The sequence below is a fragment of the Denticeps clupeoides genome, chromosome 6 (genome assembly GCF_900700375.1).
Source record: "Denticeps clupeoides chromosome 6, fDenClu1.1, whole genome shotgun sequence".
NCBI lineage: Eukaryota > Metazoa > Chordata > Actinopteri > Clupeiformes > Denticipitidae > Denticeps > Denticeps clupeoides.
Window position 1 is genome coordinate 13,899,640 of NC_041712.1, and position 20,902 is coordinate 13,920,541.

At 42.3% G+C, this 20,902-nt stretch overlaps 1 protein-coding gene across 1 annotated transcript in view; it reads right to left on the bottom strand.

Annotated features, from left to right (window-relative positions):
* Window positions 1-6,879: 6,879 nt before the first annotated feature.
* Window positions 6,880-20,902, bottom strand: part of chm (CHM Rab escort protein) — a 28,381-nt gene continuing 14,358 nt past the window's right edge. The window contains exons 10-15 of the mRNA XM_028983749.1: window positions 16,961-17,065; window positions 16,724-16,787; window positions 13,723-13,819; window positions 11,532-11,639; window positions 8,465-8,619; window positions 6,880-8,249 (exon numbers count right to left, since the gene is read on the bottom strand). Of these exons, the coding sequence (XP_028839582.1) occupies window positions 8,016-8,249; window positions 8,465-8,619; window positions 11,532-11,639; window positions 13,723-13,819; window positions 16,724-16,787; window positions 16,961-17,065 (763 nt within the window). The 3' untranslated portion in view covers window positions 6,880-8,015. The remainder of the gene's footprint in view (window positions 8,250-8,464; window positions 8,620-11,531; window positions 11,640-13,722; window positions 13,820-16,723; window positions 16,788-16,960; window positions 17,066-20,902) is intronic.

Sequence of the window (20,902 nt, forward strand, 5' to 3'; positions counted from 1 at the left end):
AGAATTAAGGTCAAAAAGTTCTATCTTGGTCTTATCACCGCCATAAAGTCTTGACTGGCGGAGGGCTGCAGTGATGGTTGACTTTCTACAACTTTCTCCCATCTCAGCCACAGTGATCATTGGGTTCTCCTTTACCTCCCTCAACAAGGCTCTTCTCCCCCAATTGCTCAGCTGTAGAAAGGGACCTGGTCGTCACAAACGTCTTCCATTTAAGGATTATGGAGGCTGCTGTGTGCTTAATAAGATGAATCTTGGCCAGATCTGTGGCTTGCCACAATTCTGTCTCTGAAATCTTCAGGCAGATCCTTTGACCTCATGATTCTCATTTGCTCTGGCAAAATGTCAATGTCAAAATGTGTTTTTCTGTCAATATTGGATGCTGTGTGTACATTAATGAGGAAAAACTTAAATGATTTTAGAAAATGGCTGCAATATAACAAAGAGTGAAAAATTGAAGGGGGTCCGTACCCACTGTATATTCACTGTATATACAATTGCTCATTGTATAATACTCGTTGTTGCACTGTACCATACCAGGGCCAACATTACACTATAACAGAACCTGTAGTGTATCATCACAATAATAACACAAATAACCCACTAATGAGATACTGGGATGATGTGGGAATACATAGGGCGTAAAAAACTTGCATGCAAAAATTTACTGAAACTAGATTAATCTGATTAAACACAATTATGGTGTTTGTTTTATTAGTCTTTTCTGTGCAAAGTGTGAATGAATGTATTAAAGTACATAATTACAGACATTAGAATTTTATTTAGTGTCTTCCATTGGTTTCAGCACACATACAGTCTTCAGAAAGACACGATAATGTATTAAATGTATTAAAAACTCTTGTACAGCAGATAATATGTATAAAACATTTTTTTATCATATTGTCACGTCCATAAAAGTCATTGGCCCCTAAGAAGGTTTTGCTAGAACAGTTAACATACATTTCATAATAATAATGGCTTTTAGATGATAAGGGCAGACGGTGACGCTGCAGTTAGCAACGTGGCGACTGTTGGCGTCTGCTGGTTTCCACCTTCTGTCCACAGGCTTGCATGCTAGGTGAATTGGCAACTCTAAACTGTCCATAGATGTGAGTGAATGGTTTGTGTGTGTGTCCTGTGGTGGGCTGCCGGCCTACCCTTCCCTGCAACCAATGTCCCAGAATGGGCCCCAGCAGCTGGGACTGGCATTAGGAATAAGTGGTTATGAAAAAATATGTGAGTGAGATGATTACTGGGTCTAAGAATACAATTTGTCATGCTTACATATTCAGCAAGGAATAATAACTTATGTCAAGACACATCACATTCTTAAACCTACTGGCAGTGATTTTTATGCTATGTGGAGACATTGTTATTTTACCACAAAGGCCTTCTATTAATATGTATTGGAAAGTGGTAAAATTACAAAATTGAAGATATTTTTTGGGGGATTCTGCACTTTAGCAAGGGAAGATTGCAGGTTTGAATCCACCAACCACCAAGGTGCCACTGAGGTCCTCATGAGCAGGGTACAGTCCCCACACACTGCTCCCCAGGTGCGTTTCATGGCACTCACATTTGGTGATGGTTAAAACACATTTCATTGTGTAAACCCGGCGTATGTGTATTACATGATAATCACTTTCACTTTAATTTTATGCAGCCGTGACATCACAAAAATGGATAATGGCATGTTATGGGAAGTTTTTTGCTTCAATGCCCTTCCATATTTAAAACTACCCTCAAAATTTCCAGTCATGAGCTCCGTTTGCTCACTGTTTGTCTGCTAATCTATCCCACCAGAATCAGTAAAGACCCTCAGCGGAGCAGCGGGAACAAAGAGCTCGTGCCAGTAATGAGCCATCTGTCCTGACACCACGAGATGCGAACCTGGTGTCGCCACTCCGCCTCACGCCTGTGCTGTTTATATTACAAAAAAAGTCCCCAAGCCATGCCTCTTCTTTACATTTACGACATTTATCAGACACCCTTATCCACAGTGGCCTACAATATCCAGCTTCCGTTCTATACCAGGCAGTAGGCCACAATTCATTGGTCCTCTTTGTTACAGTTGCCAACTCAAAATTGTCACATCACATAGCATTAATGGTGCAGTGCAGATATTAATAGCTCAGAGTGGTTTATCAATTTTTTGATAAACAATCAATGTTTACATTTTATGCTCACTGTTTGCCTTTGGAGCTCAGTTTGACACTCCCTAAAGAGTCTCTAGTCCAGACTCTAGTCCAGAAACAGACCGGAAGGTTGCCGGTTCAAATCCTGACCCGCCAAGGTGCCACTGAGCAAAGTACCGTCCCCAGACACTGCTCCCTGGGCACCTTTCATGGCTGCCCACTGCTCACTCAGGGGATGGGTTAAATGCACAGACCACATTTCACTGTGTACACTGGATGCTGTGCTGTGGCATCTCACATGTGACAACTAGTCACTTTTCACCTTTTATCTGCCATGAACTACTTTTACCCAATGAAAGCGTTGCAGAGCTACTCATGATTTATGTCAAAAAAGTTCACACAGAACATATAATGTGCACGTTATACTAACTGTATTTCAATATTTCATAAGGTGTGAAAAAAACTATATACTAAAAATAATATATAAAACTATATACTAAAGATAACGGGAACACAAAATAAGACATTCTAGATCTGAATGAAAGAAATATTCCTATACTTTGAATACTTTGTTTTTCACATAGTTGAATGTACTGACAACAAAATCACACAAATTATCGATGGAAATCCATTTTATCAACAAATGAAGGTCTGGATTTGGAGTCACACTCAAAATTAAAGTGGAAAAACACTACAGGCTGATCCAGCTTTGACGGAATGTCCTTAAAACAAGTGAAAATTGGGCTCAGTAGTGTGGCCTCCACGTGCCTGTATGACCTCCCTACAACACCTGGACATGCTCCTGATGAGGTGGCAGATTGTCTCCTGAGGAATCTCCACCCAGACCTGGACTAATGCATCCACCAACTCTTGGACAGTCTGTGGTGCAATGTGACGCTGGATGTCCCAGATGTGCTCAGGCCAGTCCATAGCATCAGTGCCTTCATCCTGCAGGAACTGCTGACATTCCAGCCACATGAGGTCTAGCATTGTCTTGCATTAGGAGGAACCCAGGGCCAACCGCACCAGCATATGATCTCAAAGGGTCTGAGGATCTCTGCTCAGTACCTAATGGCATTCAGGCTACCTCTGGTGAGCACATGGATGCCCAAAAAAGAAATGCCACCCCACACCATTACTGACCAGGTCATTCTGAAGGATGTTGCAGGCAGCAGAATGTTCCACCGCATCCACCACCGCATCTCCAGACTCTGTCGCAGTGGTCACATGTGCTCAGTGTGAACCTGCCGTGCTGGCCTGTCTCCTGGTAGCACGTCCATGCTCTGGACGCTACGCTGACAGACACATCAAACCTTCTTGCCACAGGATGTGCCGTCCTGGATGAGCTGCACTACCTGAGCCATTTGTGTGGGTTGTAGACTCAGTTTCATGCTGCCACGAGTGTAAAAGCACCGCCAGCATTCAAAAGTGACCAAACCATCAGCCAGAAAGCATAAGAACTTGAGAAGTGGTCTGGGGTCCCCACCTCCAGAACCACGCCTTTATTGGGGACGTCTTGCTAATTGCCTCTAATTTCCACCTGTTGTCTATGCCATTTGCACAACAGCATGTGAAATAGTTTGTCAATCAGTGTTGCTTCCTAAGTAGACAGTTTGATTTCACAGATGTGTGATTTGACTTGGAGTTACATTTTATTTAAGTGTATTTTAAATTTTTTATGAGTGATGTATTTTTTGCGTGCCCACGCATTTTTCTATTGCCCATTGTCAAGCCATCTTGACGGACACGGCTGGCACAACGTATGCATTCCCCAGGCATCTGGAGAGAAAGCCCCATGAAAAGTAAAATAAGTAACTACAAGGTTGTTGACAAGCTCTGTTTTTCTTGTCATACTATGAGGAAAAATGTCATGTACAAAAATGTCATGTATGCATGCATATTACAGTCGTTTGTTCAGGAGATTTTTCGTTTTTTTGCAAGCAGCTAGATCACTACTACAGAGCCCCTTAAGTAACATGAAATGGAAAAAAATATCCTCTGCAACAAAAGTTATTATCCTGTTTTACAAGTTATGGTGTACCATGGTCTGTGAGCTTAAGTTTAGGACAGTTATGTAATATTTCTAATAGTCCTCGAACTGTTGGATCACTGCTTATTTTGTAGGAATTCAGACAAATTCCTTTTCATGAGAAGTCATCAATACACAAATTAATACACATGGCAAAATGTTTTAACTTGTCATATAAATCAATGTGATATAATTAGGTTCCTTTGAGAAGTACAGTCTCCTTTTAAGTTTCCATTTACGCCATTATGCTCAACCCTCAGAATCCAACTTGGCTAATATGATTCTAACTTCTTTTTTTGGCCATTTTCACTGCACTTTGTGAACATCAATCTATAATCATGCATTTTCCCCAGACCTTGTAATTGTTCCAAGATGAAGTCAAAAACACCACCGAAGTCTGTGTAGGCCTTACGTCAGCTGAGACTCTTTTAGTTATCTTTTAGTATGCACAGAAAATGAGCCTGGCTGATTACAATCCAGTGTCTATGTGCAAGAGCAGCAATAATTTCATTGTATGACATTCCAAAATGAAAATAAAACTTGATTAGCTATCTCTCCATCGTGAATAGTGTGTCTTAAGTTTTTAAAGATATAAATGAATTTAGAGTAAATTAAATAACTTGTGTGCGGTTCATGGTACTTTAGGGTCTCGTGCACTACCCCTTGATGAGTCACTAACTGTAGATGAGTACATTGCACATCCTTAAAACGTGATTATCCGGCCTATAGCCAAGGAGTGGGCTTGTGCTTTTATAAGCGACACGACAAGTGACTTCGCCCCCGTGCACACATTTTTCGGAGCAATTTTGCCCATTGATTTAACCTGGAACACTTTTTGACGAGCTCTTACAACCACAATTTTTAACGTAGATGCCTATAATATCGCATCTCCATGACCCCCTCTTCACGTCCATTTATTTTCACGAATGACCCCACCTGAACATCCCTTAGCCCTCACAATTCATCCCTTAGCCCTCACAACTCAACATATTGCCATGAAACTTGATACAGATCCTCATATGAGGTCAACTTAATTTTCTCTTTCACCCTTTTACCCCTACTCCTCCTTTATCGCTCTTTTTTTATCACTCCTTCCTCCAATTCACTCCGATGCCTTTTACCGAGCAACAATGGTCACACCATTGTTCAGGCTTCCAACACATATTTCACCTATTCAACCAATGTAATCAATTCAACCACATTTAACCTCTCTCCACTCATCCCCCTATCCTCCACTCCTCCATCGTCCTAATTCACCCCTGTGCATTTTACGGAGCAACAGTGGTCACACGTTCAGCCTTCCAACCATTACACATTTCATCCAATCAACCACATTTAACCTCTCTACACTCATCCCACTATCCTATTCAACTTTCATCCCTCCATCCTCCCATTGAGGCCAATTAATTTTACAGGGCAACAATGGCTGCACTTTCAGTTTTCCAAGAAAAATGACATGCCCCAAACATAAGCAAATTTCACATCATGGCCCCGCCCATTGGCATTGTTGACATTAGCATGATAACATTTTTAACATGTTCCACATAAAATTACTAATTATGAAATCTTTACATCACTGTAAATGTTATTTCCCAATAGTGCAGCCTAATAAGTTTTCTCAAAAGTACATTTTAAGAAAGATGTACTACATATTAGTACTGCACTCTGCACTTTTAACTGAAGTATTACACCCTGCACTTTAATTTCTCATTACTTTACTTTATTTTGCAGACTTTGCTTTATTTTGCAGATGCTTTTATCCAAAGCGACTTACAGGAGGAAGACATCAGCAATTCTTGTTTGATTTCTATAGATTTTGAGTTTACAAAACTAAGAGCCCTGATAAGGCCTAACTTGTCAAAAAAAGAACATGCTCGGAAATTGTTAAATGCTAGATGAAGAAATTTTTTTTTACATTTATTTTGTGCAGTGTGTGTGTGCATGTGTGTATTTAAGTGTTAGATTTGTCTAAAATACTTTTTGAATAAGTGGATTTTCAACTGCTTCTTAAAGGTGGTAGTAGTCTCAGTAGCCATTACTTAACAATGTGCTGCTGTGTTATGGTCATCATGTCATATCACTACTACTGCCATTATTATCATAGCATTTCATATATCCATACACTGATATTTTGTGTTGTGTTTTATTCCATTTGCACTATGTCTTTTGCACACTGAATCTCCAAAGCCTTGCAATCTCGTCTCTCTGTGTACTTGTATATAGTGAGATGACAAAGTAGATTTTGACTTTGATATAAGAGTATATAGGAATTGCTGGAAATAAATGAGATCTTTAAGGTTTTAGGTGCTAATACAAATTACGGCGTAATCGGCGTAAATCACGGAAGCGAGCTTCTGTGGCGACCCGCCAAGCTTTAAGAGAGGTGCACTCTTGTAGAGTCTTGACACAAATACTATCCTTCACAAAGATTGCTGCTTTGGTGTTTTTAGATCTTTTTGTCAGTTGTTTCTGTGGTGTATTGAAGTATAATTACGAGCATTTTATAAGTTTCAAAGGCTTTTATTGGCAATTACATCAAGTTTATGCAAAGAGTCAATATTTGCGATGTTGGCTCTTTTTTCCCCCCAAGACCTCTGCAATTTGCCCTGGCATGCTGTCAATCAACTGACTGATGACATCCCATTCCTTCATAATCAGTGCTTGGAGCTTGTCACAATGTTTTTTTTTTTTTGTTATATATAAATAAACAAACAGTAATCCTTTAACCCATTGAATATTTTAATTTCAATAAGTTCACAGAAGACAAACAGAAATAAATACACACAAACAGAGCGGGTGGTCATAATACGCTGATAACTGAGAGGTCACGTGACTGAAGAGCTTAACGGTGTCGAATTATATATCTTCCAAAGTGTAAATGAAAGTTTATATTTCTAGGGAAACGTATATATGCAAAATACAATGCATTCTGCTGTCTTGAAATGCATGACTTTTGTTCAGAGAGAAACTGCAACTGAACGTTTACATACAAGAGCATACAACAAATACTTTGAATGCACGAAACATAAGACAGAGCATGTACACATGGCATGTTTTAAGGCTGAAGTAAGTAAAAAAAAAAAAAAAAAAAAAAAGGACCTTCTTCCATTAATACTGCAGAATTGTCCCACCCCAAATAACCAAATTCATAAAAATTCATGTTACAAACCAAGCGGCAGGTCTTGGACCCCGCAATACAGTATGATGTGTTAAAATCAATTAGCAAGCAACAATATTATCTATTCTATTCATTAAGTCATCCCATAATACAGTTACTTTGACAGTGTCACAGTGACGGTAGATAACAATGGGTTGGAGTCATGCTGTACACAGCACAATTCCCAGTACTGTGGTCCTGCAACGACATGTCACGGTAACAAAAATCTGATTTTAGGCACCTTGGCAGGACATTAACGATGTATGAAGATCCCGAGAAATGCGAACTGTAAACAAAATTATATAAATAAGAACATATTGGGGAAAACCTATCAATATATTAATATAAATGAAGGCAATCCTTAAAACCAGCTCACCCCACCGCGAGAGAAAAACAATGGCAGGGCATTCCAACTCAGTCCAGACTCATGATTTCATGTGTGATGGGCGAGTTACACTGAGTGTGTGGCGCAGGCTAACCCCGGCCAACCCCACTGTACAGCACATGACAAAACTGCTGAATCACTGCAGTAATGAAGTATGTTCTTGTGTTTCATGTTTTTTTTTTTTTTTGCCCATTTTGAACAGGAGCTAGTGCTGAAAGGACTCCCATAAGTCCCATGGAAGGGTGAACAGAAAGGGCAGTGGTACAAATGAATGACCCCTCTCTCTTTATCCCTGACCACCAAGGCACATATCTACTCTTCTGTGGTATCTGCCTCCTTGGTCTCAGTCTCTTGCTCCGACGTCTTTCCCTCAGGCCGGCTCCTTGAACACTCGTCCTCAATGGTGCTGCCCATCGATTTGGGGGACTCCTCAAACCCAGCCCCTTCTCCTGGGTTTCCATCCCCGTCGTAGATGATGTCCTCAGGGTTAGGAGCAGGCGGACAAAATTCCTCATCTGGAAGAAGCTTCTGGAAAATGCTCTCAGCCTGCACATGCCCATCCACACAAGACATTAATCAACACATGTGCACAGAAATGCATTCGATTTCTGAGCATAAGCACAATAAAAAACAGCTTTAGCTATAATATGTAATAATAAAGTACTGGGTCGCATTTTTCACATCAGTGGTGGAAGTGGCTCTAAATATGCATGCATTATAAAGCATATTGTTTACCTGCACTTACGCTATAGAAGACTCACCAGCTTAATGGAGTAGTCACTCCCCAGGCTGGCATCAGGGCCAGTGCAGACGTGGACGTTGCTGGGCAGGTGGTACTCGCTGGAGTCCATTTGAGATGTGTCCCTCATGCTGAAGTACACGCCCCACAGAACAGTCGGCCGGGTGCGGTCATCGCCTGAGCAGGAGAGGGCAGGAATTAACCCAAATCTTTAAAATATACAGTTGGACATCATGACCAGTCATGAACTGATGGGAGAGTTGGGTATATCAAAACATATATATACTTACATACATACATAAATAAAATAATTCTTATTAAATATATTAAATAACATCTGGAGTGTGAGAAGTTGTCTTTTCTGATATGAAAAACAACTATGTTCCGGTTTCTGTACTGTATATTCAGATGTTTCAGGTGTGACTTTTGGCCTGAACCTACAGTACAGACCAAAAGTTTGGACACACCTTCTCATTCAATGTGTTTTTTTATTTTCATGACCATTGGTAGATTCTCAATGAAAACTCCTATGAATGTGGAGTTTTGGCCTGTACTGTATATGCTACAAAATATTTCATAGCTTAATATGGCTGATATAATTAGCATTTTTAAAAATTGGTCCAAAACTTGTGGCAAGCGTCAGGCCTGCATGAACCACATTTTACTAAACATTTAAAACTTTCTCCTCCAAGCACATGCTGAATCACAAATGCTGACATTTAGTTGGGCGCCACAAACAGAATATTCTTTTGAAGCAGTGTTTTTCCTTTTCCTACCACCGTCTCACACTCTTTGATGGGTTTGCAAGTTCCATCAGACATCCATGTGCCGTCAACTACAGACAAGCTTAATTTGGAGTTGAAGTGTCTCATTTTTTTTTTTTTTTTTTATAAATAAAGTGTAAATCTGTCAGTCTGTATCATTACCCTTTAAGTACAAGGGCCCAAAAAAGAAAGGCAAAGAAAAAGAGTGGGGGGGGGGAAAGGTGTCAGTCTGAAATGCCAGTGCGGTCATTACCAAAATGTCACACAATTATAATGTGTGTTCCTCTCCTTGCCTTGGGTGACGGAGTGATTTGGTTAATTTGGAGAAGAGCAGAGGTGTGGCGGATTCAATGTTTAACGGCACTTTCAGAAGAGACCAGCAGTCCACCTAAAAGTCGCAGCGTACAAATATGGGTGACCACACCTTCCAAGCTCTGCATGAGCATTAATAATGAACAGTGCCCTATGGCAGAGCAGTCAGATTAAATGTGACTGTGCTAGAGTTTCCATTATAAAGGGACATCAGCTCCTACGCCAAGGGTGGGCAGGGTTAAATTTTGAGAGAGCATTGTTTTATTTCATGTCTGAAATAAAGAGTGAAATACTGTGTCTGGGTAAATTCTGTATTGTAGGATGACAACAGAAACGAACCAATGCAACTATCTGGCAGTGTGATTGTCAGGGACATGTTCTTCTGAGACACATTGGGCCCGGCACTGAAATGGATGTACAACCAATCCATGGATTGTTGTATATGTAAATGAGATCCGGTTCAAATCCTGATCCACCAAGGTGCCAGTGGTGCCACTGAGCTAAGCATTGTCCCCACACACTGCTCCCCGTTTGCCGGTTCAAATCCTGATCCCGCCAAGGTCCCAGAGGTGCCACTGAGCAAAGCATCGTCCCAACACACTGCTCCCCGGGCACCTGTCATGGCTGCCAACTGCTCACTAAGGGTAATGAGTTGAAGGCAGAGGACACATTTCGTTGTGTCACCGTGTGGTGTGCTGTGCTGTGCTGTGTATCACAATGACAATCACTTCACTTTCACTTCAATATTAGGTTGGAGGTTTTACTGGGTTGCAGGCTGTGGAAAATATTCATATTTTTAATATGTTCCTGTGTCAGTTACATGTGCAGGTACAAAATTAATATTACAAAACCCAAGAAAAGCACCATTAAGCATGCAACCTGTGATTAGACCTTCTCCCCAGTTCACCTAGATCTTTTTAGCCATTCCTAAGCCAATCCAAACAGTGATGGGTGGGGACAAACATTCAGGTGACTCTGGGTCTTTGATCTGTTCTGGCTGAATGCTCCTCCTATCCCACTGCATATGTCCTGACATTTTAATTAAAACAGCACTACTTCATTTTTATGATAGAAAAAGTGGACGTTTGAACATACACAACACAGAAAGACCACTGGAGTTAACAGTAACATATTCACAGAGAGAAGAGGAGACTGATGGAGAGAGATGATGATGGGAGAAATAGAATGTATGTCTAGAAGTAGCGGAGAGAGAGAAGGAAAGCAGGATGAAGAGACTCCATCAGACTGCTTGTCAGAGATGTGATGACTTTGTCATCCCTCATTCAGAGGGGAAAATGAGAATGATCTCAACAATGGGCCAATTCAGAACCAAGTGTGAGGTATGGAGAAATCAAATTACATCACATTTTATAAATTATATACATGGTTCAAGCTACATAAATGCATATTTGGAGTTAGGAATAGTGCAAAATAAAACTAAAAGCAAACTATTCACATAAACACAAGTTCTTAACCCTCCACACACACCAGATATATTAAACCACCTTGGTCTGGTTAAATAGAGCATCAGAACTAGGCTTCAGAAAACATTTACACTTATTCCCATGTGACTACAGCTGGCATGCTGTTTTTTAATGTAACGTGAAATGCGAGGTCACTACTGAGGTCACGTCCCAAATTACCATCAGGGGGCCAAGTGGGACTTGACAGAACATAATGTGAATCAATGGCACAAGTGGCCAACACCAGAACTGGCGCACCACCATCAATATCAATCAGCGTTATTGCAGATAATGTCTCCGGGCCCGACTGGCACCCCAGTTTACAGGCGGCACAATCTTTCTTCTTTAAAGAGAAAAATAAACGACAGCTCCATGACTCCAGAGGTAGGCTTGGTTAGGTCTTACCCAAGATAATGTATGATGTTTCAGCATGTAACTGTAACCATGGGCACCATTTCTGATTTCAATTAAAATGCATTGATCGGTTGAAAGGTGAGCCGTTTGAAGGTGACAAACGAACGCTAGACAACAACAGCAAAAATCTCACAACCTGCAGGCTCATCTCCGGGAGTGGCCGGCTCATAGAACATTCTGGACACGACTGGCCCTAGGTCTTCTCTGGCTGTTCCTGTGGAGGAGCATGTAAGGTGGACCAGATCTGAAAAACAGAAAATGACATTACATGAAGATAAAATTAAGTATGAAGACCCAACAATCGCCAGTCCATTTACATAAAGTATCCAGCATGGCTATAGGCTACAGGTTGCAGACTCAAATTAACCAGTTCCTGCTGAAATAGCTGCCAGAGACAGAACACACAAAGGTCAAACTTAACCCTCCTATTTCATCCAGTTTTGACTGTCAAGTCATGTCTAGTGCAATTTGGTTTAGATGATCATCTAATCAGTAGCTCATCGCGTTGAAGACGGTATTGATGTTCAGCAAATTATGGCCATGGAATGGCTGCTCTAGGAAATGAAAGGTTTTGAAGTGGTATCTGTTTTTTTTTCCAGAGCTAAACGCTAACTTCAGAGAAGCATTCACTGCCTGAGTCTCTTAGGATCTATTCCTTCAAAAACTGTGACCAGTGGGCTCCCTTAACTACAAGTGAACAATCATTGCTTCCAGCATGAAGGTCTAAGCTCACTTGGCCCATGGAGAGTTGCCATTCGTAGATTTGAAGCTCTTGATACTGAAAGCTTCCCTTTTAAGACACACTTGGACTCCATCGTAACAGCAGTGAGTGTCAACCCTACAGGACGGGATCTTACTGGGGGCACAAGTTATATCGGAGTAACAGTCCCAATCAATCCCAGGAGCCTGGGCACAACTTTAAAGCTTCTTTTACTCTTGTGATTTTTTTTCATAAGGTTCAAAGAGAACCATTTTAGCTCTGGGAGGTGTGGAGAGGTGCAAGGAAAAAAACAGATAATCTGAATTCAAAAGAAAAGAAAAGACAGGGACAGGCGTCCCCCGGTGAGTCCAGAGGTGCCTCCTAGCCCACAGCAGCGTGTTCACAGGGGACATGATCACTGAGGAGGATGACTAAGAAATTCCCTCTGCTATGAGGCGAGGGGGTTGGGGGACATTCATTTCTCTGCTCAGGGCCCAAACAAAAGCTGTCCAGCATACATGAGCTGAGCAGAGAGCTTTTGAGCTCAGAGAGAAAGATGAGGGACATTCATGTTTTCTTCTGCAAAGTCCTCACTGTGACTGTGTCCTACTGCATGGATGTCAAAGACATTACACAGTCTGGTTTGCAGAACTTAAAAACCACTTTTAATATCCAAATAAATTACCAGCGTAAAATAGACAAACAGATAGATATCTGGTAAAGTAGTGCATGTTGTAAGAATATTTTATCAAATTACATTAAGGTCTTGAGAGATAGTGAGATTACTTCAGGCACTCGGTGATCAATTTAGATAAAACCAAAACTGTGATGAAAATCAGAATTTGTCAAGAGCTTTGATCTAAGGGCTTGTCATTAGTGCTGAAGTGATGAGAAGACTGAGGGTTTTTTGGTTTGAAGCCCAAGCAAGGTCACTTCCATTCTGCCCTTGAGGAAGACACACACTCACAAATGCTGATCAATCTCCACCATTAGCTGCAAAGTAGACAAAAATCTATGCAGATAACAATGTTATTGGGCTGTGTGCGTGTGTGTGTGTGTGTGTGTGTGTGTGAGTCTGTGTGTGTGGGACTGATGCACTGAGGAGGAACAGCATTACTTTGAAGGTAAGCCTGTTCCATCCATCTCACTATGGTGTGTGTGTGTCCGTCTCTTGACTCCGAGCTTCCATCACTTCTCATTTTTGAACCAAAACCCCCACCCCACCAAGGGAGTGGAGTTTCACTCATCACCCCCAACACCACACATTGTGAGTATACACACTCATTATGACTGACGGGAGAGATCTTTCCACCACACACACAATACAGAAAACAGAGGAACAAAACCCAAAGCCTCATAATGTTGGGTAGATGTTGCTTCCTGCCTATATGTCTGCAGGTTGACCCTGCAGGAGTCCCAAAAACTCACAGCTGTGATTTAGCATGTTGCTCCCTGTTCCCCAGGCAGAATCACTCACTCGTGTAAAGCTCTAGTGACAAAGATCAAATTCATATATACCTTTATCTTAACATCAAAAACCCGTTTTAACGGTGGGAAGAGGTTCTATAAAGCAGACGCAGTACGGGCTGTTGTGTAAAGCTGGTGTGTATTCACTCTCTGTACTCACAGGTTCCAGGCATGCAGGTCATGGAGGAGGAACAGAGCTCCACCATCCGTACAGAGGAACCGCTGGCCTCCAATGGAGGAATAGTCACCAGTGAAACCTGCAGGATGTACACACATACAAATACAATACACCATTAATGCAGAATACATAAATAAATAACCCCGAGATATTAAAAACACAGCTGTTCCAATATGTACATATAGGTCAAGCATCTTAACACACCACACACTGCGCAAAAAGACACGCTCATCCGTAATTAAGTATACTACAGCATCTCAAAGCCTGTTACCCAAACTGTGGGCGGAAGAGTGTAATCCTGTTACACACTGAGCCTGGGGGGCTTTTAGGACACGCTTCATACCGCAGATTCACTAAACAGAATTACTCCTGTCCTTAACTAAATATCTGTAGATATAAGTAAAAAGAGAGGGAGAGAGAAAGAACTCAACTCTTACTAGAACCAGGACCAGGGGAAGGGAAGGGAAGGGGAGGGGAGGGGGTTGTAATTTCACCTCCATCTGCACAAGCATGTACACACACATTGTCATTCCAGCAGACAGGCGGCTAATTAAAAATAGCCTGAATATTTAATGACGTTTTGTCACACGGTCATGTAATATTCCATTTCCACAGCGTGTCAAGAAGCAGATATTAATTTCTGCTCTCGGCAGCTAATGAGCATAAATTACTTTGGATCCGACCTCTCCTGCTTCCTGTGTGTGTGTGTAATATTCACACATGAATTTCTGAGGAGTTCTTCTCCTAAAGTATCCTAAAAAGAAGTCAGCTTAACCTTTTCCAAGTAGGCAAAACAATTTTAAACAAGTTGTCGACAGAAATTTGTACCAAAAATTGTTGCAGATGAATTTGCTTGTAGATAATTGCAGATTTAGATTTACTTCTAAACTGAGTAAAGTTGTTTCCAGACCCAACACAGCATGTGCTTTGTATGCCGTGGAGTGCGTGCTTCAACTTTCAGACCAGTAAAAGAGCTGTTCACGTCATGGGGTTCAGTTCAAATAAGTAGGCGTGGTTTACACCTTCACTGTGCACCAGACTCACGAATACACACCACATAACGCGCTGTACAACTATACCTCCCGTCAACCACCTTCCTTACACCGTTGCAGTGAACCGATACGATTGAATTTAATCGCTTTATTCAACCTCTCCTCAATCTTGGTTTGATTGCCTGCCTTGATGCTTTGTTCCTATTGGTGGCGTGTCAATGGTTCACAACACACAGATGTCTGCAATGTGGCCGCTTTGCTGGGTGCAGCAAAACATTGCGATGGTGTGTTTTAAATAGCCAGCAATATGCAGACTGGTAGAAGGAACATGAAGGGCATTTTACCACACTGATGAACCCGGCAAGATCTTTTCTGTGCATTCCTGCAACATCTACCGCATCAGAGCACATCTTCTCTGCAGTGGAGAATAGGGGTGTAATAGTACTCGCACTGTTAGTTTGGCCTGCCTGCATAGTCCAATACACCCTCGCACCGTAAAAGTTTGGTTTTGCCATTCATTTTGAAATTGGTCCAAAAATGTCCAGTGATTGGACATTAATTGTGGGCAGGGCTTTCACCCTTTGGTGCTTGGAGTTTAACAGGCTCTTGTGTAGAGGTGTGAACCTTCACTAGTCTTGCGATTCAATTTGATTACAATTTTCAATGCCTCGATATCGATGCATCGTGACGCATACCATAAATGATGTTTTCAAATACAAGACTGTACCATGGGATACCTATACAGTCACACATCTAGTAGGGAATATCTGCTCTGAAGAGAGCAAGCCTGACCCGAGAACATGTTGAAAGGCTGATGTTCCATAGTACAAATAAACTGTGGTTGAAATAGCCTAGGCAGCCTAGGCTAGAGGTTAAGGAAGTGGCTCGTAATCAGAAGGCTGAGCAAGGTCTCCACACACTGGCGCCTGTCATGGCTGCCCACTGCTCACCAAGGATTATGGTTAAAAGCAGAGGACACATTTCGTTGTGTGCACCGTGAGCTGTGCTGCAGTATTTCACAATGACAATCACTTCACTTTCACATTTTTTTGCACTGTTTTGTGCTGCTAATGTGCCGGTCCTTAGCAAAAAATGTAAGACTTCTCTGCTTGTCTTTGCCACACAATTTAAATATCCTCATGATAAATATAAAGCTAGTAACTAAATAACTAAATTATGCAATTTGTAATCTGACTTGTCGATGACTAACAAAATAGTTGGCTAGTTATATGACTAATTATATAGTTGATTACTAGTCGATCAAGAGTCATTAGTTGCAGCCATATTGCCAAGAGCAATTTGTTTAGACACCAATTTCATCTCCATGTTTTTCTGATCCTGCGAGCACTGCATCAATTCCCATTCCCCCACCACAGTAAAATTAATCAAATTACAAATCAGTTATAGCCACGCCATGATGTTAGCTTTCATAAGACCAGTTTTTCCATTGCTGTCTCTCGTAATTCACTTTCCAGCATGAACACTGGAGAGACCCCCACTGTCAGAGCTGCTGCAACAATCCCTCAAATCAGCTGCGATGGTCTGCCGTCACGGAACCCAAAACTTGGATGCGGACCAACAATCCATATAAATGTAATAGGGCGTGTGGAGAAAGGGAGAGGAGCTGGAAAAACTGCAGAGTCTGCAGGACTGGTGGCCTGCAGAGGGAGAAGCTCGTCTCACATCCCACTCAACGCTACCGGTAACACACCACAGCCGAGGACCCTGTACATGCTATCCATTCAATATGTTCCATATCTCTACAGGTGCATTATGGGGTCTAACCAGCAGCATAACATCCTACTAAACATCCTGTGATTAAAAAATAAATAAAAAATAAGCCACAGATCCTTCTGCATATCCTCCTACGCTCTGACAGACCATCCGCTGCCATACAACGAGGATTATTCAATAAACGCAAATATATGGAGTGGTACTAGACCCACAAAAGAGTCAGCAAGACTAAAACATGGAGGTCCGCAGGACCATACCTGCTGATCAGATTCCTGGGGCAAAACGGATCTGTCCGTAATGAGAACCGCTCTGGATGTCTGCCTGAGGTGAGGTAGAGAAGACAAGATTACAAGGATTGGGGGAAATCAAACACATCTACGTTAACATTGAACCTATTTTTCCTGTCTAAAGGAACCTGGAATCTAAAAATCCATTTATTCTCATTATGTTTAGTTGTTATAGCCACAATTGCAAGGAAGGTTAAGAATACTCACTTGTACACTATACTCTTCCTCTGCTCCTTTGCCACATAACCTTCCTCCACCACCAAGTGGCTGCAACTGATTCGCTGTCCGCGGCTGTCAATCAAAGCTTTGCATCTGTCAGAGCAGGACGAAAAAAAGTTACTTCTAGTAGCAAAAACATCTCATATGAAGTAGAATTGATAATTAGAGCACACAATATTATGATGATACTCAGTCATATGGCATCATGCTGACCTTATGAATGAAAAATCCAAGCACTTTCTTAAATCATGGCATGGAAATGTGGATTTTTTTAACTGTGTTTAACAGCATCTACAGCAGCTTAGGTCAAATATATTCAATAATTCTTATATAATATGTTAAAAACAAACATGTATTGATTTCAAACACCATGATAAATACATTAATTCTATTTAGAAAAATAATTAATGTATTAATTTAACAAATAATAAAGGTGCTTTTTTGGTTCAAAAAATTAATTAAACTAACTTAAAAAAAAAAAAAAAAAACATAAAACAAACCATAGAAGGAAATCAAACCAATAAGAAGTATCAATAAAATTTGTAGCATTAATAAGCATCCAACTGACACCCATGCCTACAGTCCAGAGAGGTCATCTAGGTCCAGATGACGACACAGACCGGCCAGGCCATACATGTGACATTGTGGAGTTTGGCAGAAGTGCACCTCTGTCACCCGTGGTTAGGCCGGGGTCACCTTCCCCCAGAGCGGCGCCTCTCAAACGGAAAAAGAGGAGCGGAGGAGAGAATCTGTCTGCTTGTTATGTCAAGAGTTATAAATGTGCTTTATAGGGCTCATTATCCAAACTAATGGAGTTGGGGTGACATCCTTGAAATGGACTTTCACAACACAATAAAGGAGTTGGGGGGTGGCGGGGAGCCCCTCTACACGCCCCACCCCCGCGTCCTTCCTCCGCGATCCGGCGCGAGGGCCCTGAAGACTGGGCCGCAGCCTCGGCGTGGTCGCCAGCGGAACAGACTGTTTATGTAAATGAAGATTTATTTACTGTGAGAGGGGCCAGGCAGGGAGAGTAATCAATCCCACAACAACAAAGAGAGAGAGAGAGAGAGAGAGAGAGAGAGAGAGAGAGGGCACAAACACACAAGCTCATTCACACTTGTACCCACACATCTGACCCAATTCACTTCATTAATGAACGTGATTTCATTATAAATCAATTTTTCAATGGCATTGCAACATAATTTACAAAGATGCAGACTGGGGAAAAAATGTTCAATATTTTGTTACAAAAATAATAATAATAATAAATAAATAAATAGTTATATTTATCCAATTTGAACAATAGTTTAATAAGGTTTGACATTCTAATAATTAAAGCAATTCCAATGAAAAATATTACACACAATGTGATTACAATGTTTAATATTTTGTGTGTTACAATTACATAACTACATCCACATTATAATCTACATTTGATCTAACATAAAAAATATTTTGATCGGCACCGGTCGCGATGCTGAGAGGTGGTCCAGGACCTACGACCCTCATGTGGATTAAGCTGTTAAGGAGAGTGAGTGCCAGATTTCTGTTCAATGATGATTCAAATATCAGATGTATTTCCTGGGTTTTATGCCATAAAGCCCCTGTATTGTTGTACATTAGAGTCCAGGAAGAACACTTAATTGAATGTTACAGACTGCTGTTAAAGTTGGGGAAAAATAACCGTGGTAATTCTTCGTCATGTTAGCCTGGGCTCTATAGGCCATGGATGGACGTTTATTTATGTGAGGCAGGGCTGATATAGTACTAATGACTGCCGCTGACTAAGAGCCAAGGCCACGCGAGCGGCCCGCTCATAACCAGAGTTCATAAACACCATTCATAAACCGCCCGACAGCCTCCAAACCAATCAGAAGCGCAACCTTGCACACAAACGGCTTCACGCGCTTCTGCTCAAAAGCAGCTCCGAGCTGTTTTTTTTTCTCCTCTGTCTCTCTCTCTTCCAGAAACGCCATATAATTAACTTATAAAAGAAAAAGTTTACCATCAACGTGACTGGCGTTTAATGACTAATGGAGGAATGGTGCTGAAATGAGAAGAGGAAACAGGTTCAATGGTCATTGTTTGAATGACGGGCTTCCGGTAGAAAGAAAACCTGGCAGGAGCGGACAGCGCAGTGACCAAGTGGCAGGACGAGTGATAGCTGCCGCCTGCGGCGGCGCCAGAGAGAAGCGAGCGAGGCAGAGGGGCCCACCTCCCCACATCCCCCGCAATCCTCCGCTGCATTATTAATCTCCCTCTACCCTTTTCAGCTTTATGTATGTAATAAGAAGAGACATAGGACGGTAATTTATGACACCAGGGAAATTAAAATCATTGTTCAGCCTGGCAGACACCTTGCCAGCCCGTCCCAGCCCGTCCCGCCCCCCCCACGCCTCACCTTTGTGAAACTTTTTCTGTAGATGATGTATGACGCCAGCCTCGAACGCTAGCACAACGTGCGCGTGGACTCCGGCACCGCTGTCCCAGGGTGTTTTATGGACTGCAACATTGGAAGGTCTGGACCCAGGCCAGCACACACCTGACCCTGGCGACCATCAGCACCAGCTTCTGGACCGCCTGGTCGGAATCCAAAGCTCGAGGCAGTCGGGGCTTTTCTTTGAAAGCCGCAGCATCTCCTTCCCACGGCTCTCCTCCGCTCATTAGTTTGGACTGCGATGGGCAGTGGCACAGGGGACGAGACGGAGGCAGCCATTTATTTATTTTTGCTTACTATGATAAAATGAATGGCCGATGGCATATGGGAGTGCAAAGCTGAGTTTAGCACGGCTCCCCGATGGGACCGCAGGTTAAAAGCCCAGAAGTGCTTTTGGTGCATCAGTACATAGCATCGTACGGGTCGGATTCTGAGACAGAATATTTGGATGCATGACTTCACAAAGTGGGCGGCTGACAATAGCACACGTCCAAATCCGCTACCCTGTGCCCTGACAAAACATAGTAAACAGTAAGTTGTGTATTTTTTACGTCCTTTTGAAAGGGCTCAACAACAGACCACATGAACCAAATGACGACTGCCTTTTTACCATTCTGTGTGGACATCTGTCCATGTATCAGGGACAAAGTTTCTTCAAAAGGCTTATCAAAGGGAATGTAATTTTACCATAAGTGGCGTGCTCGCGCGCGCGCACACACACACACACACACACACACACACACACACACACACACTCACGGCTGCAGGACTGGGGATGTGGGGCCAATTGCAGGACCCTCAGTCAGCGTGGCAGTGCTACTACCGTAGCTGCCTTCATCATTTGCCCCTCTACCGCGCCACCAGAGGAATCCTGGGCCCCAGGGTCACCCACCACCAAGATGAAAGAATCTTACTGTGTCGTCAAAAAATGGAGGGGGGGGTGGCTGGGCAGAGGGAAAAAAAAAACTAATCTAACCTAGTTTATGACAACAATCCACCTTTGAAACTCATTAAAGGGCTTTCTGCCTGGGTCTTGCCGCACATTATCAGCACAGATTAATCAAGGGAGACTGGAGATGAACTCTCATTTTTTAAGGGGCTGTAACAGAGGGCTTTTTTGTCTTCAGATGAAAATCAATTAGTGGAGGTAAGGCCACGAGGAAAAAGCCGCATCACTCATCGCTGGCCCAAGTGGCAGTGCCCGTGATTTGTCTTCCGAGCTTCGCTGCTTCAGGGGGGCTGCAGCTTGCGCCAGTCTCCCAGAAAATTAATTTTCTGTAGATATGTGCGTGCAGAAGCCCCCTCTTTTTTTGCCCTTTTACCCTGTCTTGTTTTGGAGTGCCAGCAAGTGCAAAAACTTCAAACAGAACGGCCCCTCCCAACTCCCAAATCATTGGACCAGGAGATCTAAAGGAAGCTTAAGGACCTTGACTGTCCTGTAAGAACCTTTTATATTGACGAAGTCCGCTGTCGCCCGCTTAAGGACGTGCCTC